The sequence below is a fragment of the Heterocephalus glaber genome, unplaced genomic scaffold (assembly GCF_053883595.1).
Source record: "Heterocephalus glaber isolate CG9 unplaced genomic scaffold, H.glaber_assembly_v1.0 deba00001457, whole genome shotgun sequence".
In the NCBI taxonomy this organism is placed as follows: Eukaryota; Metazoa; Chordata; class Mammalia; order Rodentia; family Bathyergidae; genus Heterocephalus; species Heterocephalus glaber.
The window spans coordinates 40,803,315-40,830,839 of NW_028258305.1; the positions used below are offsets into that span (position 1 = coordinate 40,803,315).

At 41.9% G+C, this 27,525-nt stretch overlaps 1 protein-coding gene and 1 pseudogene across 4 annotated transcripts in view; both read right to left on the minus strand.

Annotated features, from left to right (window-relative positions):
- Positions 1–27,525, minus strand: part of Mapre3 (microtubule associated protein RP/EB family member 3) — a 73,368-nt gene that overhangs the window by 34,095 nt on the left and 11,748 nt on the right. Inside the window, exon 1 of one of the 4 annotated variants that reach the window (XM_087216550.1) lies at positions 26,291–26,522. The exons of the other annotated variants lie outside the window; for them this stretch is intronic. Within the exon in view, the coding sequence (XP_087072676.1) occupies positions 26,291–26,493 (203 nt within the window). The 5' untranslated portion in view covers positions 26,494–26,522. Of the gene's footprint in view, positions 1–26,290; positions 26,523–27,525 lie in introns of those variants that run through there. 4 annotated transcript variants of the gene reach the window in all.
- On the minus strand, positions 10,618–10,701 carry LOC147827058 (U2 spliceosomal RNA; annotated as a pseudogene).

Sequence of the window (27,525 nt, forward strand, 5' to 3'; positions counted from 1 at the left end):
AATGTGTATTCTGATTTTGTGGGGTGGAAGACTCTGTAAACATCTGTTAAGTTCATTTGTTCAAGAGTTCGATTGAGTTCTAGTATTTCATTACTTATTTTTTGTCTAGTTGATCTATCTATTTGTGACAGTGGGGTGTTGCGGTCCCCCACTACAATTATATTAGTGCATATATGACTTTTCATGTCCGTATTTGTTTTATATAGTTGGGCGCACTAGTGTTTGGTGCATAGATATTTATGATTATCATCTCTTCCTCTTGGATTCTTCCCTTTACAAGGATGTAGTGTCCTTCTTTGTCTCTCTTAATCAGTGTTGGTTTGAAATCTACTTGATCTGCAAAGAGGATAGCTACTCCTGCTTTTTTCCGGGTTCCTGTCACATGGAGTATTGTTTTCCACCCTTTAACTTTCAGTCTATGAGTTTCCTTTTGAATTGTGTTTCTTGTATGCAGCATATTGTTGGATTTTGCTTCTTGACCCATTCTGCCAGTCTATTTCTTTTGATTGGCGAAGTGAGACCATTAACGCTGATGGTTATAACTGAAATGTATTGACTTGTCATTGCCATGAGTTTTTCTTTTTGTTGGGTTCTCCCCCTTTACATTTAATTTCTTGTCATGCCAGATGGGTTTATTCTGCTTTGCTTCCTGGGGTTGTGATCCTCAATGTCTGTTCCTAGGCTATTGTGTAAAATTCTTTGGAGTGATGGTTTGGTATTCACGAAGTTCCTAAGGTGCTCTTTGTCATGAAAGTATCTTATTTCTCCATCCATTTTGAAAGATAGTTTTGCAGGGTACCTCAATCTGGGTTGGAGGCTGTTTTGTTTTAAGGCTTGGAATATGTCACTCCAAGCTCTTCTTGCCTTGATGGTTTGTCTTGAGAAGTCTGCTGTGATTCTGATGGGCTTTCCTTTGTATGTGATTTGTTTCTTTTCTCTAACTGCTTGTACAACTTTGTTCTTTTGTTGAGTTTCTGGAGTCTTAACAATTATATGCCTATGTGTAGATTTTTTTTTGATCAAGGCTATTTGGAGTCCTATATGCCTCACGTATCTGTATGTCAAGCTCTTTTCCCCTGCTTGGGAAGTTTTCTGCCATTATTTCTGTGAAGAGATTTTTTATGTCATCTGCACTCTCTCCTGTTTCTTCATTGAGCCCAATCAGTCTTACGTTATTCTTCTTTGCATCATCTAGCAGCTGTTGGATTGATTTCTCATGTTCCCTTACAATTTTGAAGCAATTTTTCTTTTCCTCCTCACTAATTGCAATCTTATCTTCTATATCTGAAATTCTGTCCTCACATTGGCTCATTCTGCTGTGTAGACTTCCAATGGAGTTTTTCATGTCCTGAAAATCTATTTGCATCTCTTTTATGGATTCCATTTCTTTCCTATGTTGGGATTCCATCATGTTCCTGAGCTCCTCTCTAGATTTATTAATCATGTCTTGCACTAGGGGCACAACTTCTCCCGTTATCTGAGAAATTATTTCTGATTTCATTTTTTCCAGATCCCCTTTTGTTGCCAGTTCAGTGGGTCTAGGTGGTTGGGTATCAGAGTGTTCCATCTCACTTCCCTTTGGGGTTGCTGTAGGTGATCTGGAAGTCTGGTTTTGAGACTTATTTATGTGTTTTCTCATTTTGACGGGGGGGGTGGGGGGGCTGTTGGTGCCTGCACGAATTACCTCCTCTGAGCTGGGAGAGGTGGGACAGGGGCCGGGAACAGCAGTAGGCATCGTGGCCGGGAAGCCCCTTCCTCTGGTCCAGGGGCAGTAGGATGGCGGCTCAGAAGCCCCTCCCTCTGGGCCAGGAGTGGTGGGAGGGATGGTGGCCCGGAAGCCCCTTCCTCTGGGACAGGAGTGGTGGGACAGAAGGTGGCCCAAAATCCCTTTCCTCTGGGCTGGGAGCAGCGGGAGGGATGGTGGCTGGGAAGCCCCTTCCTCTGGACCAGGAGCAGTGGGACAGCGGCTCAGAAGCCCCTACCTCTGGGCCAGGAGCAGCGGGACTCAGTACCGTGGTCTGGTGGTCTGGTGTCCTCTGCGTCTTTGTAGTGTGGAACCAGGTGGCTGTACAGAGGAGCAGGGTGGGGGGGTCCAGTGGATTGTTGCCGGGGCACGGGCTGATTCAGTGTGTTCTGTGAGACTCGGGACCTCGGTAGGGTGTCCACAGACCTGCCTGTCTGCAGCGGGCTGATTTGGCATGTTCTGCACGTCTTGGGACCTTGGTAGGGCGTGCACAGATCTGCCTATCTGCAGCAGGCTGATTTGGCATGTTCCATGCGACTCAGGACCTCGGTAGACTGTCCTGGAGGTTGTTTTCTTTTAGAGCTTGAAATATTTCACTCCAAGCTTTCCTTCACTTGAGTGTGTTGAAAAGTCTGCTGTAATTCTGATGGGCTTTTCTTTATAGGTGATTTGTTTCTTTTCTCCAACAGCTTTCTTTTCTTTCTTTTTTTTTTTTTTTTTTGTGGTACCAAGGATCAAACTCAGGACCTTGTGCTTGCAAGGCAGGCAAGGCACCACTGAGTTAAATACCTGGCCCTCCAACAGCTTTTAATATTCTGTTCTTGTTGAATTTCTAGAATATTGACTATTATATGCCTTGGTGTAGTTTTTTGTTTTTTGGGTTTTTTTTGGTCACGACTAATTGGAGTTCTATATGCCTCGGTTATCAGTCAAATTCCTTTTCCCTGCTTGGGAAGTTTTCTGCCATTACTTCTGTGAACAAGTTTTTTATGTCATTTGCACTATCTCCTGCTTTTTCATTGACTCCAATCAATCTTATATTATCCTTTGGATCATTTAGCAGTTGTTGGATTGAGTTTTCATAGTCCCTTGCTATTTTAAGAGATCTTTCTTTTCATGATCACTAACTGCAACCTTGTCTTCTATATCTGATATTCTGTCCTCACATTGGCTCATTCTACTGTATATATATTCAGTGGAATTTTTTTTTTGTTGTTGTTCTTTTATTGGTACATTTTAGGTATACAATTCATTTACATTTATCATTGGGTGTTTGTACCTGTACATAATATATCTTGGTTCTTATTTTTTTCCCCATTACCAGTGCACCCTTCATCCCCTCCACCCTTCCTTATTTACAAAGATTTCATTTCCATTTTTTTTCTTTTCTCATAGTTTCTCCTTTCCCCTTCCCCTCCCTTCACTCCTTCGTCTTTGGACCTTTTTTTCCTATTTCAAATTATCAATTATTCATTTTAATCATTTTAACCCTTGTTCACACTATCAGTTTCTTAAACTAGAGAAACTATTCAGTATTTACACATGTGTGTCCTATTTATTTCACTTAAGATTATGGCCTCAATATGCATCCATTTAGCTATAAATGACTCTAGTTTTTCATTCTTTATGGCTGAGTAGCACTTCATTTTATAAAAAACCCCCACATTTTCTTTATCCAGTTTCCAGTTGATGGGCACTTGGGCTGCTTCCAAGCTTTAGCTATTACAAACTGTGCCACTATGAACATGGGTGCACATATATCACCATGGTATGATTCTTTTAATTCTTTGGGGAAGATACCCAGCAGGGGAATAGCTGGGCCAAATGGGACCTCTAGTCCTAGTTCTTTGAGGTATCTCCATACTGACTTCCATAGTGGTTGCACCAGTCTGCACTCCCACCAACAATGGAGAAGAGTTCCTTTCTCCCCACAACCCTGCCAGCATTTGTTATTTGTTGATTTCTTGATAGCAGCCATTCTTTCTGGGGTAAGGTGGAATCTCAGTGTTGTTTTCATCTGCATCTCTCGAATGACCAGTGATGTTGAACAGTTTTTCATATATTTGTTTGCTGCGTTTACCTCTTTGTCTGAGAAATGTCTGTTCATTTCAGATGCCCATTTTTGAATTTGGTCTTTGAATGTGGGGGGTCTGATTGTTTTCAATTCTTTACATATTCTAGATGGTACTCCTTTGTCTGAGGTACAGCTGCTAAAAATTTTTTCCCATATTGTAGGTTTTCTGTTAGCTCTGTTGGTGGTTTCTTTTGCAGTGCAGAGGCTTTTTAATAAGATGAGATCCCAGTTGTTGATTCTTTCCGCTAGTTCCTGTGCTGCTGAGGTTTTGTTCATGAAGTCTTTTCCTATGCCAATGTCTTCAAGAGTTCTACCTAACTTATCTTCCAGCAAGTTTAGTGTTTCTGTCTTAATATTTATATCTTTAATCCACTTCAATCTTAGTTTAGTACATGGTGATAGGTATGGGTCTAGTTTTAATCTTTGGCAGGTTGAAATCCAGTTTTTCCAACACCATTTATTAAATAGGTGACCTTTCCTTCAATGATGGTGGTTGGCTCCTTTGTCAAAGATGAGGTGGCTGAGCATGTCTGGAGTTGTTTCTGCATCTTCTAATCTATTCCACTGATCCTCAGGTCTGTTCCTTTGCCAGTACCATGCTGATTTTATCACAGTAGCTTTGTAGTATAGTTTCAAGTTGGGGATTGTGATTTCCCCAGCCATGTCTCTGTTGCTTAGAATTGCTTTAGCTATTCTAGGTCTCTTATGGTTTCAAATGAATTTTTGGATTGTTTTCTCTAGTTCTGTGAAGTACATTGTTGGAATTTCAATTGGCACTGCATTGAATCTATATAGTAGTTTTGGAAGTATGGCCATTTTCACTATATTGGTTCTTCCTACCCAGAAGCAAGGGATGTCTTTCCATTTTCTTGTATCCTCTTCGATCTCTTTTTTCAGAGTGCTGTAGTTTTCAGTGTAGAGGTCTTTTGCTTCCTTTGTTAGATTGATTCCTAGATATTTCATTTTTTTGGATGCTATTGTAAAAGGAATTGTTTCCCTAATTTCTCTCTCAGTGAGTCTGTTATTTGTGTACAAGAAGGCTATTGTTTTTTGAGTGTTGATCTTATATCCAGCTACTCTACTGAATCTGTCAATTAAGTCTAGAAGTCTTGTGGCGAAGTTTTTTAGGTCTTCCATGTAAAGTATATTGTCAGCAAATAACGACAGTTTAACTTCTTCTTTTCCTATCTTTATTCCTTTTATTTCTCTTTTCTAATTTCTGTGGCTAATGTTTCCAGAACTATAGTGAACAGGAGTGGTGATAGTGGGCATCCTTGTCTTGTTCCTGATTTTAGTGTGAAAGTTTTCAGTTTTTGACCATTTAGTATGATGTTGGCTGTTGGTTTTTCATAGATAGCCTTAATCAGGTTAAGATAAAGACCTTCTATTCCAATTTTCTGTAGGGTTTTTTACCATGAATGGGTGCTGGATTTTGTTGAATGCTTTTTCTGCATCTATTAAGATGATCATATGGTTTTTGTCCTTGACTGTTAATATGGTGTATTACATTTATTGATTTATGAATGTTGAACCATCCTTGCATCCCTGGGATAAATCCGACTTGGTCAGGGTGTATGATCTTCTTGATGACCCTTCGTATTCTGTTTGCCAGTATCTTGTTGAGGATTTTTGCATCTATGTTCATTAGGGAGATTGGCCTGTAGTCCTCTTTTTGGGTTGGGTCTTTCCCTGGTTTTGGAATCAAAGTAACACTTGCTTCCAGGAATGAATTTGGAAGTATTGCTTCCCTTTCAATTTCCTTGATGAGTTTAAAGAGTAATGGCACTAGTTCTTCTTTAAATGTCTTGTAAAATTCAGCAGTGAAGCCATCCAGACCTAGGCTTTTCTTTGTTGGTAAATATTTTATTACATTTCCCTTTTTTCTTGGTACCGGGGATCGAAGTTGGGTCCTTGGCGCTTGTGCAGCAGGTGGCGAAACCACTGAGCTAAATCCCCAGCCCAATTACATTTTCAATTTCACTCATTGTAATTGGGGTGTTTAGAATTGCTGTATCTTCTTCATTTAACTTTGGCAATTCGTATGTATCTAGGAATCTGCCCATTTCTTCTGTGTTTTCCATTTTATTGGAGTAGAGGTTCTTGAAGTAGGTATTGATGATCCTCTGGATTTCTGTTGGATCTGTTGTGACTTCACCGTTTTCATTCTTTTTTTTTTTTTTGGTATCCAGGATTGAACTCGGGTCCTTGTGCTTGCACAGCAGGTGGCAAAACCACTGAGCTAAACCCCGCCCCTAATCTTTTTCATTCTTAATTGCATGTATTTGTGCCTTTTCTTTCCTTTTTTTGATAAGGTCGGCTAAAGGTTTATCGATTTTATTTATTCTTTCAAAAAACCAACTCTTTGATTCATTGATTTTTCTGTATTGTTCTCTTAGTCTCCATTGCATTGATTTCTGCCCTGATCTTTATAATTTCCTCTCTTGTACAAGCTTTGGGTTTGTTATGCTCTTCTTTTTCTAGGAGCTTGAGGTTCTGCATTAGGTTTATCTGAGTTTTCTCTGTTTTCCTAATATGGGCATTCACTGCTATGAATTTCCCATGTAGAACTGCTTTCACTGTGTCCCATAGATTCCTATGTGTTGTACTGGCATTTTCATTTACTTGTAGAAACTGTTTAATTTCTTCTTTAATTACTTCTGTGACCCACTGGTTGTTCAGGAGGGTGTTATTCAGTTTCCATGTGTTTGTTGCGGTTTTGCAGTTTCTTATGTTATTGATCTCCAATTTTATTGCACTATGGTCTGATAATATACAGGGGGTAACTTCAATTCTTTTACATTTACTTAGACATGTCCTATGAGCTGGCATGTAGTCTATTCTAGAGAATGACCCATGTGCAGCCAAAAAGAATTGTATTCCGTACACATTTTGTGGGATGGAACACTCTGTAAACATCTATTAAGTCCATTTGTTCAACAGCTTGGTTCAGTTCTAGAATCTCCTTGTTAACTTTTTGTCTAGATGATCTATTTGTGACAGTGGGGTATTGAGGTCCCCTACTACAATTGTGTTAGTGTTTATTTGGTTTTTCATGTCTATTAAAATTTGCTTTATATAGTTGGGGGCATTCATATTTGGTGCATATATATTTACGATTGTCATCTTTTCCTCTTGGATTGTTTCCTTCACAGGGATGTAGTGACCATCTTTGTCTCTCTTAATTAGTTTTGGTTTGAAATCTACTTTGTCTGCAAATAAGATTGCTACCCCTGCTTTCTTCTGGGTTCCTGTGGTGTGGAGAACTGTTTTCCATCCTTTTACTTTTAGTCTGTGAGTTTCTTTTTGAGTTAGGTGTGTTTCTTGTATACAGCATATTGTTGCATTTTCCTTTTTAATTCATTCTGCCAGTCTATTTCTTTTGATTGGTGAATTGAGGCCATTAACATTGAGGGTTATAATTGATAGATATTGATTTATCCTTGTCATGATGTTTTACTTTTGTTGGCTCTTTTATTTCTTATTTTTTCCCTCTTTCCCTTTAGTGTCTTACCTTGCCTGGTGGCTTCCCTCTGTTGGGCCTCATGGAGTTGTGACCTTCATTTCTTTTTTCTAGGATATTGTTTAGAATTGCTTGTAGTGCTGGTTTGGTGTTCATGAAATTTCTCAGGTGTTCTTTGTCATGGAAGTATCTAATTTCCCCATCGATTTTGAAAGATAATTTTGCAGGATACAACAGTCTAGGTTGGAAGTTATTTTCTTTTAGGGCTTGAAATACTTCACTCCAGCCTCTCCTTGATTTGAGGGTTTGTGTTGAGAAGTCTGCTGTGATTCTGATGGGCTTTCCTTTGTAGGTGATTTGTTTCTTTTCTCTGCTTGCAGGATTTTGTTTTTCTGTTAGATTTCTGGGATCTTGACTATTATATGTCTAGATGTAGATGTTTTTTGATCACGGCTAGTTGGAGTTCTATATGCCTCACTTATCTGTATGTCCAATTCTCTACCTCTGTCTGGGAAGTTTTCCACTATTACTTCTGTGAACAGTTTTTTTATGTCAATTGTGCTTTCTCTTGTTTTTTCATGGACTCCTATCAGTCTTATGTTATTCTTCTTTGCATCATCTAGCAGTTGTTGGATTAATTTCTCACGGTCCCTTATTATTTAAGAAATCTCTATTTTCATGGTCTCTAACCGTGATCCTGTCTTCTATATCTGATATTCTATCTTCAGATTCCCTTAATGTGCTGTGGATACTTTCAATGGAGTTTTTGATCCCCTGAATATCTGTTTGAATCTGTTTCATGGATTCCATTTCTTTCTTATGTTGGGCGATTATGGTTTCCATTTCTTTCTTATGCTGGGTATTCATGGCTTCCAGCATGTTTCTGAGCTTATCTGTTTTTATATCTGTTTCTGTTCTAGATCCCCTAATCATGTCTTTCACTCTGCTCACCATCTCTGTAGATATCTGGGAGATTATTTCTGCTTTGAATTTTTTTAGAGCCTCATTCATCTGTTTTGTTACTTCGTGTGCTATCAGTTCAGGGTATCCAGGTGGTTGGTTATGGGACTTTTCCATCTCATTTCCCCCAGGATTTACCCTTGGTGGGGTGGAAGTCTGAGTTTGTGTCTTGCTCAAATGTCTTCTCATTTTTGTTTTTGGTACTGTCCTTGGTTTAACTCCTGGGTTGATAGTTTGAAATTGCTTATTGTAGGTATCGTTGTTGCTTGTAATTAGAACCCTTATGGAATGATTGCTTCTCAGAGGTGTCTTCCAGATATAGCTGGTCTTTAAGTTTTGAGTCTCTAATGACTCTTAGGCTATCTCATTTTCCTTATACTAGGAAGGTTCATTGACTAGATCAATAACAACACCTTAGCCCAAGTGATACAATCAGCAAGACCATTGCATCAAGTACATCTTCAAAAATGACATTTTGTGGTAGTTATTAATCTATCACCTTTAGCTGTGTGACTTAAATCAGGATTGAGGACCAACCCAACATATAGTGAATAAACTCTTCAATATCACAACTTTACCCTTTGGGATGGGGAGTTAGAAGGGGTTGGGGAGGGAGGGACAGATGGGAAGAAGGATAGGGGAAGGTTAGCAGTGTGGCCAGAGGACACAGGTGAGAAGGAAAAAGAGAATAATAGGAAAATAAAGAAGAACTCCGAATGAGGACCAAAACAGGGACTAAAAGGGAAGATGAACAATGTGGGTAACCAAGAGAGTGAGTGGAAGAGAGAGAGAAAGGAAAGAGAAAAGAAAGAAGAAAAGAAAAGAAAAAAAGAGAGAAAAACAAATATTTGCAAAGAGAAGGAAAAAAAATTAAAGATAAGAGGAGCAAAAGAAAAGAAAAGAGAAAAAAACTAATAATACTAATTTTGGGAATAAAAAATAATGAAGATGAAGGGCCTCTTTCAGGGTATGTCTCTGCTGTCACAATAGACAATGCGGGTAGCAGTGTGCAGATATAAGTCAATGAGTCTCAGCAAGCTAGTCATAGACCCGTGAGATTCAGGCAGATTTCTGGCTGCAAGTTCCAAGTTGAGCTCCCTGTCCTCCTGTAGGGTTGAACTCTGCAGAGTTGTACTGCAGATTCCAGCTGCCCTTCCCCTGAAGGTAGTCCCGGTCCTGATGGGAGGTGAAGATGACTCCAACTTAACCAGTACAGTGGTCTTGTGGTCCAGTGTCCTCTGCGTCTTTGTAGTGTGGAACCAGGTGGCTGTACAGAGAAGAGGCCAGAGGAGCGGAGGTGGGGGGTGGGGGTGTCCAGTGGATTGCTGCCAGGGCACGGGCTGATTCGGCGTGTTCCGTGCGACTTGAGACCTTGTTATGGCATCCAGCCGTGAGTTCTTTATGCAGCAGCTATTAATTCCCACTCTGCCAGCTGTTGTGTAAATTGGCCATTCTTAACTCTCAGGGAGCAGACAGCCTCCTGCAGCTCTCCCTCCAGCCCTCCCCTCTTCTTCAGTGGAATTTTTAATCTCCTGGATATCTGTTTGAATCTGTTTCATGGATTCCATTTCTTTCCTATGTTGGATGTTCATGGTTTCTATCATTTTCCTAAGCTCCTCTATTTTATTAAATCTATATCTGCTCTAGAGTCACTAAAAATGTCTTTCATTATAGTCATCTCTGTAGTTATCTGAGAAACTATTTCTGATTTGATTTTTTTCTAGAGCCTCATTTATCTCCTTTGTTACTTCCATTGTTACTCTTCCCAGAGTCCAGGTGGATGGGTATCAAATTCTTCTACCTCATTTTCCCCTGGGTTTGCCTACAGTGAGCTGGAAGTTTGCTTAAGTGTCTTCCCATTTTCTTTTCCTCTTTCTTTCTTTCTTTCTTACTTTCTTAGTTTAATTCCTGGGTTGATGCTTGTAAATTGTGTTTGGTAAGTAGCTTTACTGTTAGTATTTAGAACCCTTAGGAGATGACTGCTTTTCAGAAATGTCTTCAGGTATAGCTGGGTTTTGGTTTTGAGTTTGTTGTAAAATTTTACCTCTTCAATTTATTGGGGATGAGAGGTTGTCTATTTGGCCTAGTCCATGGTTCTTTGGCACTGGCCTATAGTATTGTTGATGACCATTAGACATTCTCAGTCTTGGCATACCAGAAAGAACAACTGATTAGAACATTTACGTCACCTTGGCTAAAGTAGTACCAATCAGCAAAAACAACAGCATCAAATACAGCCTAGAAAATGACAAGCTGTGGTAACTATTGATTTGGCACCTTTAATGGCATGGACTAGATTTGTGGTTATATAACAAAATCTAAAAAAACCAAGAAAATCATAAACAGTAAATATACCCTCAGTATGGCAATTTTACCCTCAGGGGATAAAACTTAAAAAGAGTGAGGGGAACAAAAAGCAAATAGATACTACTCTTGATCTTAGCCAAAAGGCCAAGAAGTGATGAAAAAAAGAGAAATAGAAGAAGAGAAAGAGGTTAGAATCAAGGCTGCAGGATAAAGGAAGGTCACACAAATTTTGGGGAACTGGGAAAAAGACAAAAGGGAAAGAAGGAAGAAATAAAAATAGGGACACAACTGAACAACAACCAAAAAAACTAGAAACAATGTTCACACTTATATAAAAACAAGAACAATCAAGAAAAAAGAAAAGAAAATAGAAAGAAAGAAAAATTTTAAAAAAATGTCCACTTCAAAGCATATCTGTTGACAATGGTAGATATAGTGAGCACACAGAGCCCAGATACATGTTGATTAATCCCAACAAACCAGTTGTAGATTTATAGTGGAGTAGTGGATAATCTCAGCAAGCCTGCACCTTTAGTTCTGAAGCTCAGGCTGGTTTTTGGCGGTGAGGTTGGAACCCCATTTGTGCAGCCTGCAACACTGTGTGTGTCCCCTGCTGGCTTGAACTTGGCTCCTTGATCTCCTGCCGACTTGAACTCAGTTCTGCCTCACCCTGATGGAGCCAGCCAGCAGCTGCTCTGAGTTCTGAGCTCAGTTGGCCCCTCTACAAGATGGCTACTGGCCAGTTGCCCTCTCCTGGGTGAGGTCTGAACCTGAATAACTCACCTGCCACTGCAGTCTGCTGTATCCACTGTTCTGTTCCACTGGTGTGTTTCTCTGTGGAGGTCTCTGGGGTGGCCAGTAGTCACTAGGTTTGAGATGCCCTTCCCACACAGTGAGTCAGGGCTCAGGGAGAAAGTACTGCTTGCAACCTCCTTCCTCTTCATGGAAGTCTCTTTCCTCCTTCTCCCTGTGGGCTTCAGTTCTCACTTTAGATCCCTGCTGGGTCCTGAGGACCCACTTCTCTCCTCCTTCTCTTCCTCACATTGCTAGATTCCAGTGTCTGGACATCAAATCTAAGAGAGGCTATTTCTCTGCTGTTCACCACAATGCCATCTTTGAATATTTTTAACTACAGTTAATTTTCTGATTTGTCTTAGATTTTATTATATAACTATACACCATATTAACAGAATCAAAGACAAAAACCACATGATCATCTCAATAGACACAGAAAAAGCATTTGACAAAGTCCAACACCCACTCATGATATAAACCCTACAGAAAACTGGAATAGGTGTTTATCTCAATCTGATAAAAGCCGTATGACAAACCAACAGCCAACATCCATTCTAAATGGATGAAAACCGAAAGCCTTCATTCTAAAATCAGGAACAAGACAAAGGATACCCACTATCACTACTGTTGTGGAAACATTAGCCAGATCAATTAGACAGGAGAAAGAAATAAAAGGAATATGGATTAGAAGGAAGAAGTTAAATTATCATTATTTGCAGATTACACGATACTCTACATAGAGTACCCCAAAAACTCCACCAAAAGACTCACAGAATTAATAACTAAATTTAGCAGTGTAGTAGGATACAAAATCAACACTCAAAAATCACAATAACAAATTCATTGAGAGAGAAATTAGGGAAACAATACCTTTTGCAGTAGCATCAAGAGAAATGAAATACTTAGGAATCAATCTAACAAAGGAAGTGAAAGACCTATACATTGAAAACTACAGTACTGTGAAAAAGGAGATCAATGAGGATATCAGAAAATGGGAAGATATTCCCTGTTCTTAAATAGGCAGAACCAATATAGTCAAATACCCATACTTCCAAAACTGTTATACAGATTTCATGCAATCCCAATCAAAATACCTCACAGAACTAGAGAAAAGAATCCTAAAATTCATATGGAACTAGAAGAGATCTAGAATAGCAAAAGCAATTCTGGGCAACAAGGGCAAGGCAGGGGGCACCACAGTTCCCAATCTGAAGTTATACTACAAAGCCACCATAATAAAAACAGCATGATATTGACCAAAAAAACAGACCCAAGGATCAATGGAACAGAATAGAAGATGCAGAAACAATTCCAAGCACACCCAGCTACTTTATCTTCCACAAAGAGGTCAAACACCTTCACTGGAAGTATTATAGACAGCTAAGTTAGGTAGAAATATTATAGGCAGTCAGACAGGGCTAGGCCCTCAAAGAAGTCAGTGCAGAAGATGAGAACATATCACAACTGTGGGTGGAGATGCATTCAGTGAAGGTCAGGCCTAAAGACAAAGATAAAATGACTACACCTATTTCCTTCAGGGATAAACAATATTGATTGGGGTTTTTTTGGGGTTTTTTTGGTACAGGGGATTGAACTTGGGGCCTTGTGCTTTCAAGGCAGGCGGTGAAACTACTGAGCTAAATCCCCAGCCCAATAATGACTGATATTCTAAACAGGAATCAGTCACCTGGGTGGGGGACCAAGACCTTAGTCCATCCCTTCCAGGAAAGGTTCTTGCTCTTTCCATGTATACCTGCTACATGACTTGCTTTGCCATTGGATCAATATTACCTGTACTCATAATCTTATTGGTTGACCATAGTTTTGCCCTACCTTATGCCCACCTTGTGATTTTGCTCTATAAAACGTTTTTGAGAAGTGGGCTTGTGGGCAACCCACTTTCCAGGTCCTCTTCTGTCTCTCTTAGACAGAAGCTATCTCAATAAATATTTCCTATTCTTAACTTCCATTGTTCCTAGAATTAATTCTTCAAGTTTTTTGGCGGGGGGATACTGGGTCTTGAACTTGGGACCTTGCACTTGCAAGGCAGGCAATGTAAAATGTGGCTGTAATAGCTATTTATTTATTTGGTGCTTTTGAGATAGGATCTTGTTATGTACTCCAGGCTGGCCTCAAACTTGCACCAATTCTCCTGTCTCAGCCTCCTGAGCACTGTGATTACAGGTGTGCACCATCATGCCTGGCCTCCCCTAAATTTCTGTAAGTCTAGGGAAACAAAACTGCACAGCCAAGGGCTGGGGATTTAGCTCAGTGGTTCTGCTGCCTACCTTGCAAACACAAGGACCCGAGTTCAATTCCTGGTACCAAAAAAACACAAAAAACAAAAAACTGCACAGCCAGTACACACAGAATGCCACTTAGGGAAAAGCAAGGCCCTTGGTTCCCTCAAGTCCCTTTGGGAGCCATACCGTGAAGCTTGTATAGTAAAAGGATGGATCGCTTTAAGCATCCACTGAATCCCACTCTGCTGGGTATGGTGGTGTATGCTTGAGACCAACACTTGAGAGGCTGATGCAGGAGGATTGTGATTTTGAGACCAGGATGGGCTACATAGCAAGTTCAAGGCCAGTCTAGGTTACATACCAAGACCCTGTCTACGCACACACACACACACACACACACACACACACACACACACACACACACATGCTCCAACAACAAAAACAAAACCACTTCCCTTCATAGTCATCCCAGAAGCCCAGCACAAGAAAGAATCTTAAAAAGTGTCAGAGAAAAGCAAAAAATCACTTACAATTACAATTTCAGCAGACTTTTCAGCATACACTTTAAAGGCCAGAATATCTTGGGTTGAAGCATTTCAAACTGTAAAAGAAACAACTTCCAATCCAGACTAATATATCCTGCAAAATTATCATTCAAAATTGATGGAGCAATAAGGACATTCCATGACAAAAAACAACTTAAGAAATTTAGGAACACCAAACCAGTACTCCAAAAAATACTCAAGAATATCCTAGACACAATGAAATGAGCAAAGCCAAAAGGTTGGATAGAATGAATATACTAATCAAGGCGAACAGTTAAACAAAAAGGGGAAAATAAAGGAGTCAACAACAAAAAGAGAATGCAACGACAGGAATAAGGCATAACTTCCAGTGTAAATGGCCTCAATTTCCCTATTACACATTCCTGCTGGCTTGAACCACTGGTGGTATGTGCATGACTGTTCCACTGGGTGGCTTGAACCATTGGTGGTATAAGTGGCACAGTCATGCACCAGACAGTCATATATGTACCACCGGTGGTTCAAGCCACCCAGCAGTGAGACATACAAATTACAGCCCTGTTGTGAACGTGTTAAAAGATACAGATTGGCAGACTGGTTCAAAAAACAAAACCTAATGGTCTGTTGCATTAAAAAAACAACTCATCCAATCCAAAAAGAAATTCATAGACTAAAAATCAAAGGATAGAAAACAACATTCCATCCACCAGGACTCTAAAAGTAAGCAGAAGCGGGCCAGGGATTTAGCTCAGTGGTTCCAGTGCCTGCCTCACAAGTGCAAGGTCCCGCGTTCGATCCCCGGTACCAAAAAAATAAAATAAATAAAATAAAATAAAAGTAAGCAGGAGCAGCAGTTTTATTTTCAAAGTAAACTTCAAGTTAAAACTGATTAGAAGAGGCAAAGAAGGACACTACATGTTAGTTAAGGAACAATTCAATAGGAAGAGATAACAATGATAAATATACATATACCAAATATTGGTCCATCGAAATTCATGAAACAAACACCACTGGACATGAAAGATCAAATAAAGACCAACAAAATCATAGTGGGGGACCTTAATACACATTAAACCGGTCAAGATAGCCAGAACATCATTACGTTTTATTCAAATAGGCAGATGTGAAAGTATGCTGAAATGTTGGACAGCTCCTGCCCGGAAAAATTAGTTCTCAAGCCAAATCCTGGGTATCCTTGAAGCATTCCTTAATGTCAACATTCTTAGTCTGTCTTTGGAAAAAGTCCAACCTCTAGTCAGATGAACAGACTTTCTAAGTTGGCCACTATGAATCCTGGCTTTCTTGCTGGGCACGAACTTTAGGACCCAATCAGTGATCACTATGCTCACAACCATGCTGTACCTTCCAGTACTAGGATAAGGGTTCTGAGCTACCATCTTCCCAAATCCAACAACATCAGAGTTGGCAAGGTGAGAAGGGGACAGAGGGCTCCTCAGCTGGCCTTCAACCTGACAATGCACAGAGCAGCAAGCCATGTCTGGGGATGAACACTTCACTTACCACCTGGAGTGTCCACGGATGTCTGGCAGGGATGTCTTCAGATTGCCCCAGGACTTTCCCTCCAAGGAAGCTTTCCTATTCCAGGGAACAATTATTTCTGTGTCCTGGAGAAGGACTCAGGCTCTCACTAGAAACTGCTATAATCTGGAGAGGATTCTGCAACCTTGATACCAAACAGCCTGAGGCAACTGATGACAGAAAAGATGACTAAGAAAGGGCTGGGAAAGGAGCTCAAATCAGCTTCTTGTTTTATTTTAATAATGCCCTAACATTTTGCCTTGTTGGGCTCTTCCAGTTGCATATGTAGGTTTCAGACAAAGGAAAAGGGGAGTCACACAGTCCTTATGACTAAATTGAAGCTAGGTCTTCTAGATAAAAGTGGCAAAATATTAAAAAACGTGAAAGTATAACATGTGCAATAGGGAAAAGTAGAACCCTGATTTCCTGAGGAGAGAAGCAACACTTTAGGCAGAATCAACACTCCGTGGACGAACAGGAGGATTTCAAGTCATCCTCCTACTTCTGCCTGCAGTATTTTAACAAGGATAGAGATTAGTAAGATGCAATCAGTCCTTATTTGATTCTAGTTTTATTGGGCTTATGTAAAATGTCCATGATTATAGCTGAGTGTATTAAAACTATATCATAAATCCAGGGATAGGAATGGGGCAGTGTGTTTCACATTTGTCTGTTTAAAAATTATTATTGTTATTTTTTTCTTTGTGGTGCTGGAGACTGAACCTAGGCCCTGCACAGGCTGGGCAAGTGTTCTACCATGGAGCCAAATCCCCAGCCCTATTCATTTATTTATTATTTATTTATTTATTGGTACTGGGGATCGAACTCGGGTCCTTACACTTGAGAGGCAGGTGGCAGAACCACTGAGCTAAATCCCCAGCCAGTCCTTTTTATTTTGAAACAGGATCTCACTAAGTTGCCCAAGCTGTACTCAAAATTGTGATCCTCCTGCCTCAGCTACCTGAGTAGCTAGGATTACTGGTGTGCATCACTATGCCCAACTTTAAACTTCCCTCTTTAATCCAAAGCATAACCAAAGTAAATGCTTAACACTGGCTGAGTGACTTCTCTTACCCTCAAGCATCATCCTCAACTCCTAGAATAAGTCAGTATTTTTGAAAAAAAAGTTATCTAGGGGCCAGGGATTTAGCTCAGTGGTTCCACTGCCTGCCTCAACAAGCGCAAGGACACAAGTTCGATTCCCAGTACCCCCCCAAAAAAGTTATCTAAGAACATTATTATGTAAGAACAAACGCTATGTGCCCCCTAAAATGTGACTTTAAACCTCCCTTTTTGTAGCATTGGAGATTGAACCTAGGGGCCTAGAGCATATACACAAATTCTATACCACCAAGCTACATCCCAGCCCTAAAATCGCATCTTTGTCAAAAGATAATGGAACAGGGCTGAGGATTTAGCTCAATGGCACCATGCCTGCCTTGCAAGCACAAGGTCTTGAGTTCAATCCCTGGTACCAGAAGGAAAAAAAAAAAAGCAGCCATATACATTCAACTTCTGCCAAGAAGTTGGCACAGGGATATGTGTGGTGGCAGTGGTGGTGAGTGACAGGGAATCAACTTCCACATGTGTGGCCCAAGGAGTTCAAGAAGAAAAGCCTAGCCTGGCTCTTGACAGCTATTCCAATAAGGAGAAAATGAGGCATGCCACATGCTTTCAGTAGCATGAACAGAACACTGACAACAGCTACCTATTTATAATTGGCCTCATTTAGAGTTCGAGAGTCTCACTCACAAATGTGAAAGTGAGATTGGATGCCTAGAGGGTGCCACAGTCTTCCAGATGGAACACTGAAGCAATATCATGATGCAAGATTCTGGAGGTATAGATTCTGGAGACAGAAAGGGAGTATTAAGGATGCCGTGAGAAAATGAGCCTATCTTTTTATGTTCTACAAAGTGAATGGGGAATTTTATTGCTTTGAAAAAGAGTAGGGGTTACTTTGGAGCAAGGTGACATGGCTCATAAATCAGGAGTCACAATATTTAATAAAGTTAGTGGCAGCGACCCATAGACCACTTGTAGCCAATTGCCACCTCCAAAGTCCTCTTCTTCCTGTTACCACTATCAAATTGTTCCTTTTGTGATAGAGGCTACAGGTAGTACTGGTCCAACCATCACTACCACTTCCTTCCTGCTATTGCCCTAGTAGGACTAGACATACCACGTGACCATCTGTCTCAGTGGTAGACCTGACTATCTCAGGAAATGGTCACCTGAGCCATCCCAGAATCTGTTTCAGGTCTCTTATATCCAGCAATTCTTTACCGTGCACACACTGAGGGTCAGGGACAGTGCTGGACAATGGAGAGAGGCAGATGAGTAGCTTGAAGGCCTATTAAGGAGCCCATGACTGGTCAGTGGAAAGAGATGCCCACAATGATAATATAATATATAAGGGCTGCATCAGCAATTGATTTCTCCATGGTAACTATTTGAGCAAATACTCTTGGTAATTACTGTTATTAAACTTAAAAAATCATATAAGTAGTATGCAAATTCTAGTAACAAAGATGTATATAAAATTTAAATTTTTTATTAACAGATATGTGTAATCTTCAGACATATATTCAAACTATATACATATTTGTGCAGCTGTTTAAAGAAAATGGAATAAAATGTAAATATTCTGTGATCTTTTCCTCTAAAAATATCATTGTTACTTTTCTTTCCATGTGGGTTATGGAGATTCTTTTTTTTTTTTTTTGGTACTGGGGATCAAACTCAGGTCCTTGTGCTTGCGCAGCTGGCGGTGAAACCACTGAGCTAAATCCCTGGCCCTCTTTTCATTCTTTTTGATGGCTGCATGGTATTCTTTCTTATTTATTCTTCCTTCTGAAAAGGTTTTGGGCAAAAGATAACATGTGATGTGGCCTTGAAGGCAAAGCTGGGTTCATTTAGCAGTGCCACTCCAAGAGCTCATGGATGTGAGCATGCGTGGGTGAGAGGGACAGAGTGGGAAGAGGGGTTCTGGCAGTGGGACAGCCCAAGTGTGTAAGAGAGACATGGAAGTACACAGTCTCTCTGGGAACCACCAGTAGTCCAGTGAGGCTGTGTTGCTCCTCAAGCTTTGCTGTGCACCAGGTCAGCTTGGGAATTTCTTAAACTGCATCCATCCCTTCCCCCACCTCTAGATTCTGATTCAGTTGGCCAGTGACCCCAAAGTCTTTGTTTTTAACCACTACACTAGGCTGCTTTTCCTTACAGGACAGCGTGTACCCATACCATCCTTTAGAAGACAAGCATGCTGAGTCCTTGCGACAGCAGGCTAGGACATCCTAACACCCTTCAATTTTGTTTTCTTGTAGCCATCTCAGTTGCAGTCTTCCAGTACCTTGTCTTACACCAGCTCTTTACTTTGTAGTTTTATATCACCTTTCATCTGAGAAGCTCAAAGTATTCCCAACAATGACCTCATCACCAGGCAATGGGAAGAGGTAATAATCTCATTTTGCTGAAGGACAAATAGAGGCACCAGGAAATGACTATACTACCACAGTGAGTCAACACTGAAGCTAAAAGCAGTCAAGCTTTCCTGCCATTCCATTAATGATATCATTGTCCTTTCTCTTCAACTACATGGACCCTGATGGCTTGTCTCACTAGGCAGGGCGGTAGATGGAAGCTCCCTGCAGTGCTCAGAGACGAGCCACTTCTTTCCTTGACAACATCCACACGGACTTCCCAGGGCTCTGGAAATTTGTAGGTGTTTCCTGATGTTCTACAAAAGAGCCACCAGAAATTCCACACAGACTTTGCTCTTAGGGTGTCAGGAAGACTTCATAATGGCACCACACACAGTGAAAGAGGTTAAGATGGTTGCATTTCAAGTCTCGGCTCTTGCGCCAATTTGGAACATAAGGGTGCTGGAAATACACAGGTATTTATTTTATTTTATGAAAAAGTTGAGGTGGTAACGGATAATAAGCCTGTAATTCCCTGCATATAGTGCTGAGCTAATGAACAACTCTTTCCTAGTCCAAAGGGAAAGGAAAAGAGATGCAGGATAATTTTTCTGCTAAGGAGTAGCAGGCATCCCTTTTGGCTTGGGGCAGTCCTTCAAAGCCAAGACTGACTTTGTGCACCTCAAAAAAGAAGCTCCCCTTAGGGCAGAAGGTCTCAAAATTTAGGGTGTGTATGAATCACTTGCCTGGGGTGCTACTAAGGTAGATCCTGGGCCATCTCCACAGAGGGACAGAGTGACTGCATTCCTCACAGACTTCCCGGTGAGTCAGTGGCAGGACCATGCCTGAGGAGCCCTGCTCCAAAGGACACATTCAACCCCCCAGCTACCAGCCTAGCTCCCTTCACTGCTGATCAGTCAGCGGCCTGACTGCATTGAGCCGAGCCATGGCAAAGCCTGGCTTTTCACACTGTGGTTCTCCCTCATCTCTGGAAGCTTCAATCTTCTGCTTGGATTCTAGAATGTTGTGATGGAATAAAGTAAGTTGAGGAACAAATATAAAGAAAAATGCTGACTTCCTATATGGATGATGAAAAAAAATTTCATGATGGGTCCCTTAGCTAAGCAGTTTCTTCTGCCAATGTTTACAAAGCAGCTAAACATATGCAGTATTCTTTCTCTTTTTTTTGGTACTGGGGATCGAACTTGGGTCCTTCCGCTTGTCTGGCAGGTGGCAGAACCAGTGAGCTAGATCCTGAGCTAGAACCCTGGCCCCTGCAGTATTCTTTCTTGATGATCAGATATGCGAAATTTTAAAAAGAGCTAGAGGCCGGAACTGATATTACCTTATACTATCACAGGATGCTGAGATAGTGAAATGCCCTTGTATTTAAAAACCGTCAAGACAGAGCCTCCTCTTCCACCCAGTTAGGACGTTGGTCCCATGAAAGACATCACTGTGAACGCTGAGATCAGTGGACTGAGACACACCATGGAACAGTGGCCCTGGTGGCCAGAACCTGTCCTTCAGCAGCTCACCTGCCTAGGAGATGGTGGCTGCACTGTCTACAGAGAGATGGCCTCAGGAGGATCAGTCCTTTTTGTGTCCGTTAGCGTGAACTTTATGCTCGAAACTAGAGCAAGTATCGAAAAAGCTCCTTTTAAAGGGAAATTCATTAACTGGTTTCTGGAACCTTTGGGTTATGAGAAGAGAAGCTGAAGCAGAAGCCAGTAATTATTTGGCAAGGTTCTAAGGCATTCACCATAAATTCTCACTACATTTCACAAGTATGTAGGAGGTGGCTGCTTGCTGACATCTTTGCCTAATGTCTTGTCCTAGAAATGAGCTGTGTGGTTAGGAACACAAACATTTCTGTCCTAATAGACTCTTCTCTGGTCCCTTATTGGTTGTCAAATCTCCTAAAATTCTCAACTTTATATTCAACCATGAGAAACTTTTCCAAAATAGGCACAAGTATTTTTAGTAGATAATTTTAATGTTGAGAATTAATTCTCTTCTCCAGTCCCAATCTACCTCTTTGAAGTCAGCATGCCTTGCATCTGTAAATATGAAAATAAAGATTATAAAAAGAAGCATTAATAATGAATGGTTTCTCATCCTCTCCAAAGAGGAAGTTTTATTTACTTTCAAGGAAGAAATCATTATTTCCCACAGCTGGAGGGACAGGCAGGAACAGAATGGGAACTCTGCTTTTGATGGTCCTGACACAGATTCAAACTATCAAACCGCCTCTATCTGCCTTCAACAGCGACTGTTACTGGGTCTCTCCCTCCTGAGTTCTTCTTTCTACATGGAAGTGTTTCAAGTGCAGGTTCCTCAGCTTTTATCCTCCCTGTGACCAACACTCCATCAACCATCTCTACCTTTTTTTTTTTTTTTGGTACCAGGGATCGAACTCGGGTCCTTGCGCTTGCAAGGCAGGTGGCGAAACCACTGAGCTAAATCCCCAGCCCCCATCTCTACCTTTTTTGATGGACGCCACAGCACCTGCCACATGCCCTCTAACTCTTCTCAGGAGGAACTCACCGATCACCTCTAGTCCTGTGCCACGTATACGTCTTGTGACTCATTCCCTGTGGCTTGTGTCTCCCCAGGCACCAGCTCTATGACTGAGGGCTGTAGGAAATGTCCTCACTGGGCAACCAAAGGCCCCTTCAGCACAGTCTTCTGTTAAGCACCAAAATGGGCACTGTAGAAGACTGCTCCCTGCTCCTATTATGGCTTCAACGCTTAAAGAGAGCACTTCACATTCACACCTCATCTTTGACACCTGCTGACCTAGGCCTTTCCATGTTTCCTGCCAGAGGAATCTGTGAGTGTAATGAATTCCATGTACACTTCTGCATCCAGAAGTATTTCCTTTGAAATACTTTCTTAAGCTTGAAGGAACAGCATCTAATCTGAACATCTTGGAATGTAGCAAACAGATCCACCACTCCCACCCAAACCTTCTAGGGTCACAGACTATGGTAGGCTCCCAACGTGTTCATGTCCTAATCCCTGGCCTTCAGTGGAAAAGGGATTAAATTAGGATCTGGGAATGGGTCACCTGGGTGGCCCCCTTGGGGTCCTTGTGAGAGGAAACAGGAGAGTCAGAGCCAGAAGATGTGATGATGGAAGCAGTGATGCAGAACTGTGGGCTAAGGGAGGGAGGCACTTCTAGAGGCTGGAAAAGGGAAGGGAACATCTTCTCCCCGGGCCTCCAGAAGAAACACAGTCTGGAGCACCCTGGTTACAGACCCACTGCATTAGTTTCCCGTGGCTGCTGTAACAAATTACCACCAAACAAATGTCTTAGAACAAATTTATTCTCTCACTGTCCTGGAGGCCACAAGTCCAAAGTCAGTGTCAGCACAGCTGTACTCTCTGGGGAAGTCTGCTTCTTCTCTTTCTGGTTCTTGTAGCTCCAGGCATCTTTGGCTTGCAGCTGCACCACTCCAATCTCTGCTCTGTGGTCATACCGTCCTCTCTCAAAATCCCCTGTACCTCCGTCTCATAAGGATACATGTGGAGCAGAGGCTTCTGTTTTTCACAGTTCTTGGGACTGAACCCTGAGCCTCATGTATGCCAGGCAAGTGCTCAACCACTGGACTTTACCCCCAGGTCCCATAAAGATACATGTGATTGCATTTAGGGGCCATCCAGATAATCTAGAATAAGCTCCTCCTCTCAAGATCATTAATTTAATGCTACCTTTTGCCATATAAGGTAATGTTCATTCTTTTGTCATATCAAGTAATAGATTCTAAAAATTAGGACATTTTGGGAGCCATCATTTAGCCCACTACACTGAGACAGATTTTGGACTTCTAACTTGCAGAACTCTAAGATGGTAAGTACATGTTGCTCTAAGCCATTAAATTTGTAATTTGTTACAGCAGCAATAGGAAACCAATACATGGATCCTATCTCCTGTCACCCATCTCTCTAAGGTAAGAGTCCCTCTTTGTTCCTTCCTTCTGCAGAGGTTGCTGTGCTATGGTGGTTGCCCTGTGGCAATGGCTGTAGGGCGCTGCATCTGTCTGATGGGTACTCCCCAGAGCCTACTTCTGCTGTGTGATCTTTTTTTTGGTACTGGGGATTGAACTCAGGACCTTGCGCTTTCGAGGCAGGTGCCGGAACCACTGAGCTAAATCCCCAGCCCTGCCATGTGATCTTTATAGGGACAGCTTCAACCTCTCAGGTCTATGCTCTTAGGACGCTCTCTGGCTAAGTGTCTGCACATGGAGAAAGGAGGTGTACAAAAGATTATCTCGTGAAATATTATGAATGAGAACATTATGAAATATCTTGTGAGCTTGAATGATGGCTCTGGTGGGATTCTGCCTCTGAGGAAGGGTCAGCATCCTTTCCCAAAGGGAAGAAAAGAATCTGAAAAGCACTTATCTTAACAACCTCTCTCAGGATTGAAGTACATTTGTCTAAATGGTAATAAACAACAGATTCCCCGGCTAATGGAGAAGGAAGAATTCCGAATCTAGGAATGTCCCTTCTACTCCTTCCCAAATGTTTCAGGAAACTCAGGCAGGTTAGCCAGTGATCTTAGGTGCTCACACATCTTTACCTAAGTCTAGACAAAGCAGAGTTTTATTTTGATCAGAAGCTACTGTTCCTGTTTCAGTTTTCCTGCTAGCACAGTAAGAGCAATTCCCAGGGATAAGTTCAAAACAAAGTTTCCTTGCATGTTATTTCAGTGTCTTGGAAACAGTGCTACAAAAGCAACACCAGTGTTATATGGGGCTGTGGGCACTGGGGCTTGAACGTGATAAAGACTGGACATGGAGGCGATTCTAATTTAGTTACAAGACACTGTAAAGCAGTCATTATGTTCACCACAACAAACAGCATTGCAGCAAAAGGCCTGTGTGGAGGGCCTTAGGGTTGCTAACGTGGTGAAAGCAGGAGACAGAGGGCCTCGCAGTCGCATCTGCAGAACAAGCACGTTTGTATCTGGACGGCATGTTTACTTGGGTAGCTTGGTGTGGAGAGGCAGTGCTGAAGCCTTTCCAAGCCACGCCTTGGTGCCACTTCTCACTGAGTGGGGTAATTAAATGTGGTTTTACTTTTCTCATTTATTCTAAGCCTTCTTATTGTTTTATAGTAAAAAATAGTAAGAGCCCATGTTTTAAAAAATAAACATGTTAGCACGTTGCAGGAAAAAGTTGGAATACTCAACAAAATAGAGGCAGTGATTCTTTGGAGGAGAAGGTTATATATAAAGGAATCCTACTTTCTGTCTTATGCATTTCTGTAATGTTTTCATTTCATAGGCGATTTTGAATTATATTTGTTATCTAAAATGGGTTTTGAGGGACTACTATACACTGCAGGCATTAAATACACTGCACTCAGCAGTTTCTCTGAAAATATGGCAGGATATAGAGATTTCGATAATCATCTTTTGTTCTTAAATTCATGGGAAAGTTAATAATACATGGACCAAACATTATTAGGGTGAGGGTAAGACAAGTGATGCAGAAGTCTTCGAGCGTGTCCTCTGGAGGAATAACTGCAGACATGGCAGCCATTTGAAGAATGCTTCTCAAACCCCGGATACCTATGTGGGGAAGGGAGCTGACAGGAGAGGTGGCACCACCCAGGGACAACCTGGAGTCAAAGGCTCCCAGATGTTTCCATGATCTTGCCTCCTGCCTCCGGCAGCCCAACTGGAGTGGCATCTCTAGTGACACTCCCAATCTAGGGATTGAGAAGTCTAAGTATTGCTTTGCTCTAAATACTCCTGTCCAATATGGACCCATGTGAGGGGATCACTACCTACTCTCTCCTAGGAACCAGTGAACAGACCTAAGGATCAATAGCCACAAAATATACCTCTGAAATCCATTCATTCAGCAATGATTTGTTGAGCCCCAACTATTGCATGGTCTTATCTGGATGAGTCAGTCTGTCCCTGCCTCATGCAGCTTGTTAGCTAGTGAAATGAGTACAGAGTAACAACATAAGCACACCAATAACTATATAATTATAAGCTGCTGCTACAGCACATTAAGTATCATGGAGGCAAAACACCAGGATAGAGTATTTTAAAACAGAGGCTTTCAATCTGTTAGAAAAATACACATTTGAATCCAAATGCATACAAACACATGCACACAGACATATATGATAAAACAAAAGTTTCATGAAACATTTCTTATCCTTATTATGAGCAATGCACCCTGATATTTTCATTTTTAAAATGCTGGTTGCAACCCAATAATACATTAATTATAATCCATTAATGGTTGTGTTCCACAATGAATGGTTGTGATCCACATTTGAAAATCCCTGTAAGGGGACTGTTATATTTAGATCTGGAGTGTTCCCAGAAGTTCATGTGTTTAAAGGCTTAGTCACCAGTCTGTGGCACTACTAGGAGGTATGAAACCTTTAGGAGGTGGGACCTAGCGGCCAGAAGTTAGGTCACTGTGGTGTGTCCTTTAAGGGGACAGTGGGATCTGCCCCCCTCCCCAGCTGCCATGAAGTGAACAACTCTGCTTCACCATGTGCTCCTTGCCATGATGTTCTGCTTCTCTTAAGGCCCAAAGCAATGGAAGCAGCTAATTGTGGACTCAAACCCTGAAACCATGATCCCAATCAATCTATCCTCCTTATAAGCTGATTTTCTCAGGTATTTTGTTATAGAGATGGGAAGCTGACAAATACAGGAGCCCTAATCTATAGGAGACTTGGAGTAGAAGTCACAGAATGTTTAGCTGTAGGAGTAACATTTAGGTCAAGACATATGTGGTTAAGGACAGTTAGCTACAAAAGGCCAGAAAGAATATTCTAGGAAGGGGGAACAGTATATGTAAAGCTCCTCATTTTACAGAAAAGGAAACTGGGGTCAGGAGATGTGCTCTGTTCAAGGTCCCATAACTCCAAGCCTGTCTCCTAACTCTAAGTTCAAGATTCTTTACTGAACTGCTATCACCTGTAGGCACCTCCTCATCTCACCTTGATATGCGTCAAAGACAAATGATTCTCTCCTGGGCTGACGAACAGTGGCAGGAGTCTATGTTAACAGAGCTCGCTGAACTCCACATACAGAACACTGAGTCTAACCCGGGGATTTAGCTCAGTGGTTTCGGCGCCTGCTGCGCAAGTGCAAGGACCCAAGTTCGATCCCCGGTACCAAAACAAACAAACAAACAAACAAAAAAACCCCCAAACCAGAACACTGAGTCTAGCCTTCCCTCACCTGGCTGGTGGCCTGCCCTGCGAGTGGCTTGCTGCTTCCTGCTGGGGACTGGCAGGGAGCCACACTCCAGCGAAGGTCCTGGCTGTGACAAGAAGGGATTTGCAGCATCCAGGGAAGCCTGAGACTCTGGGTCCGGCTCTGGAGAGGAGCAGGCCTGGCTTTCCGTTTCCCCAGGGTGACGCCTGCCTCATGAGGCTTCTCATGCTTCCTCTGCACCAGCCCCTGCTATCCGTCTGCGGCTGCTCTGCAGGGTGCACTGTATAAATGGCTTCAGCTGTGAGGACAATGTGAGTCTGGCAGGTGGAATAAAGGCTACCACCCAGGGTGTAAATCAGAGACAGGGTCCAAGTGGATGACCTATGAGGAGAGGGTTCAGAGGAGGCAAGGACCTTAGGCCAAGTTCCAAAATGGGCAAGAGAAAAACAGGACTGTCTAAGGACAGTTGGACAGTTTGTACACCAAACAAAGCACCTAGTAGAGATGAATGAGGGCTGAAACCCACACCCCAAAACTGCATTCCCAGTGAGGGGCTGCATCTGTGTGGAAGACACAAGGTTGTCCTCCTTCACTCACAGGGGCCAGAGACGAATGGCTCGGTAGCACAACTGGTCAGAGTTGGAAACAACCAGACCCACGCGTTCACATCCCAGATGGGACTGTCATGCCTAGGGACAGTCTGAACCCCAGGTTTAGACCCTGTGCATGCAGGCAGACAAGGGCTGGGGTTGGGCCCCACTGTTAGGAGGACAAGCTGGGAGCACGAAAGCTACTGGCTGACAAGCAGGGCTCTTCCCGGTTCCTATCAACCCAGACTCCACGATCCTGCACCGTCTTCATTTCTCCATCGGTCTCAAAACAATCCAGATCCACCTGAGGTGCAGTCTCCTTCTGAGACTATAATCACTAGATTACGCACATTACTGGTTATGTTCACCCATGTGTTAAAAATCTAAACAGGATGCAAAGGTAAATGATTAAAGGTAAAAATAACCTCTGCCAAGCTGTAAAACTAAAATGAAAATTTTCCTCTGTCAATAAGCTCCTCAACACTCATCCTTCATGTTCTGAACCTGTTTTCTGTTCTCACTGGAGCCTGTAATTACTCTGAACCCTCATTCTGGCTGACGACCAGTGCCATCTTAGAGCTGCAGCCCTTCCCTCCACCTCTGCCCCTTGGAAACCTTGCCCTGGATGTGCTGACCAATCTCTCAGAAACTTGGCTCTAAACATGCCAA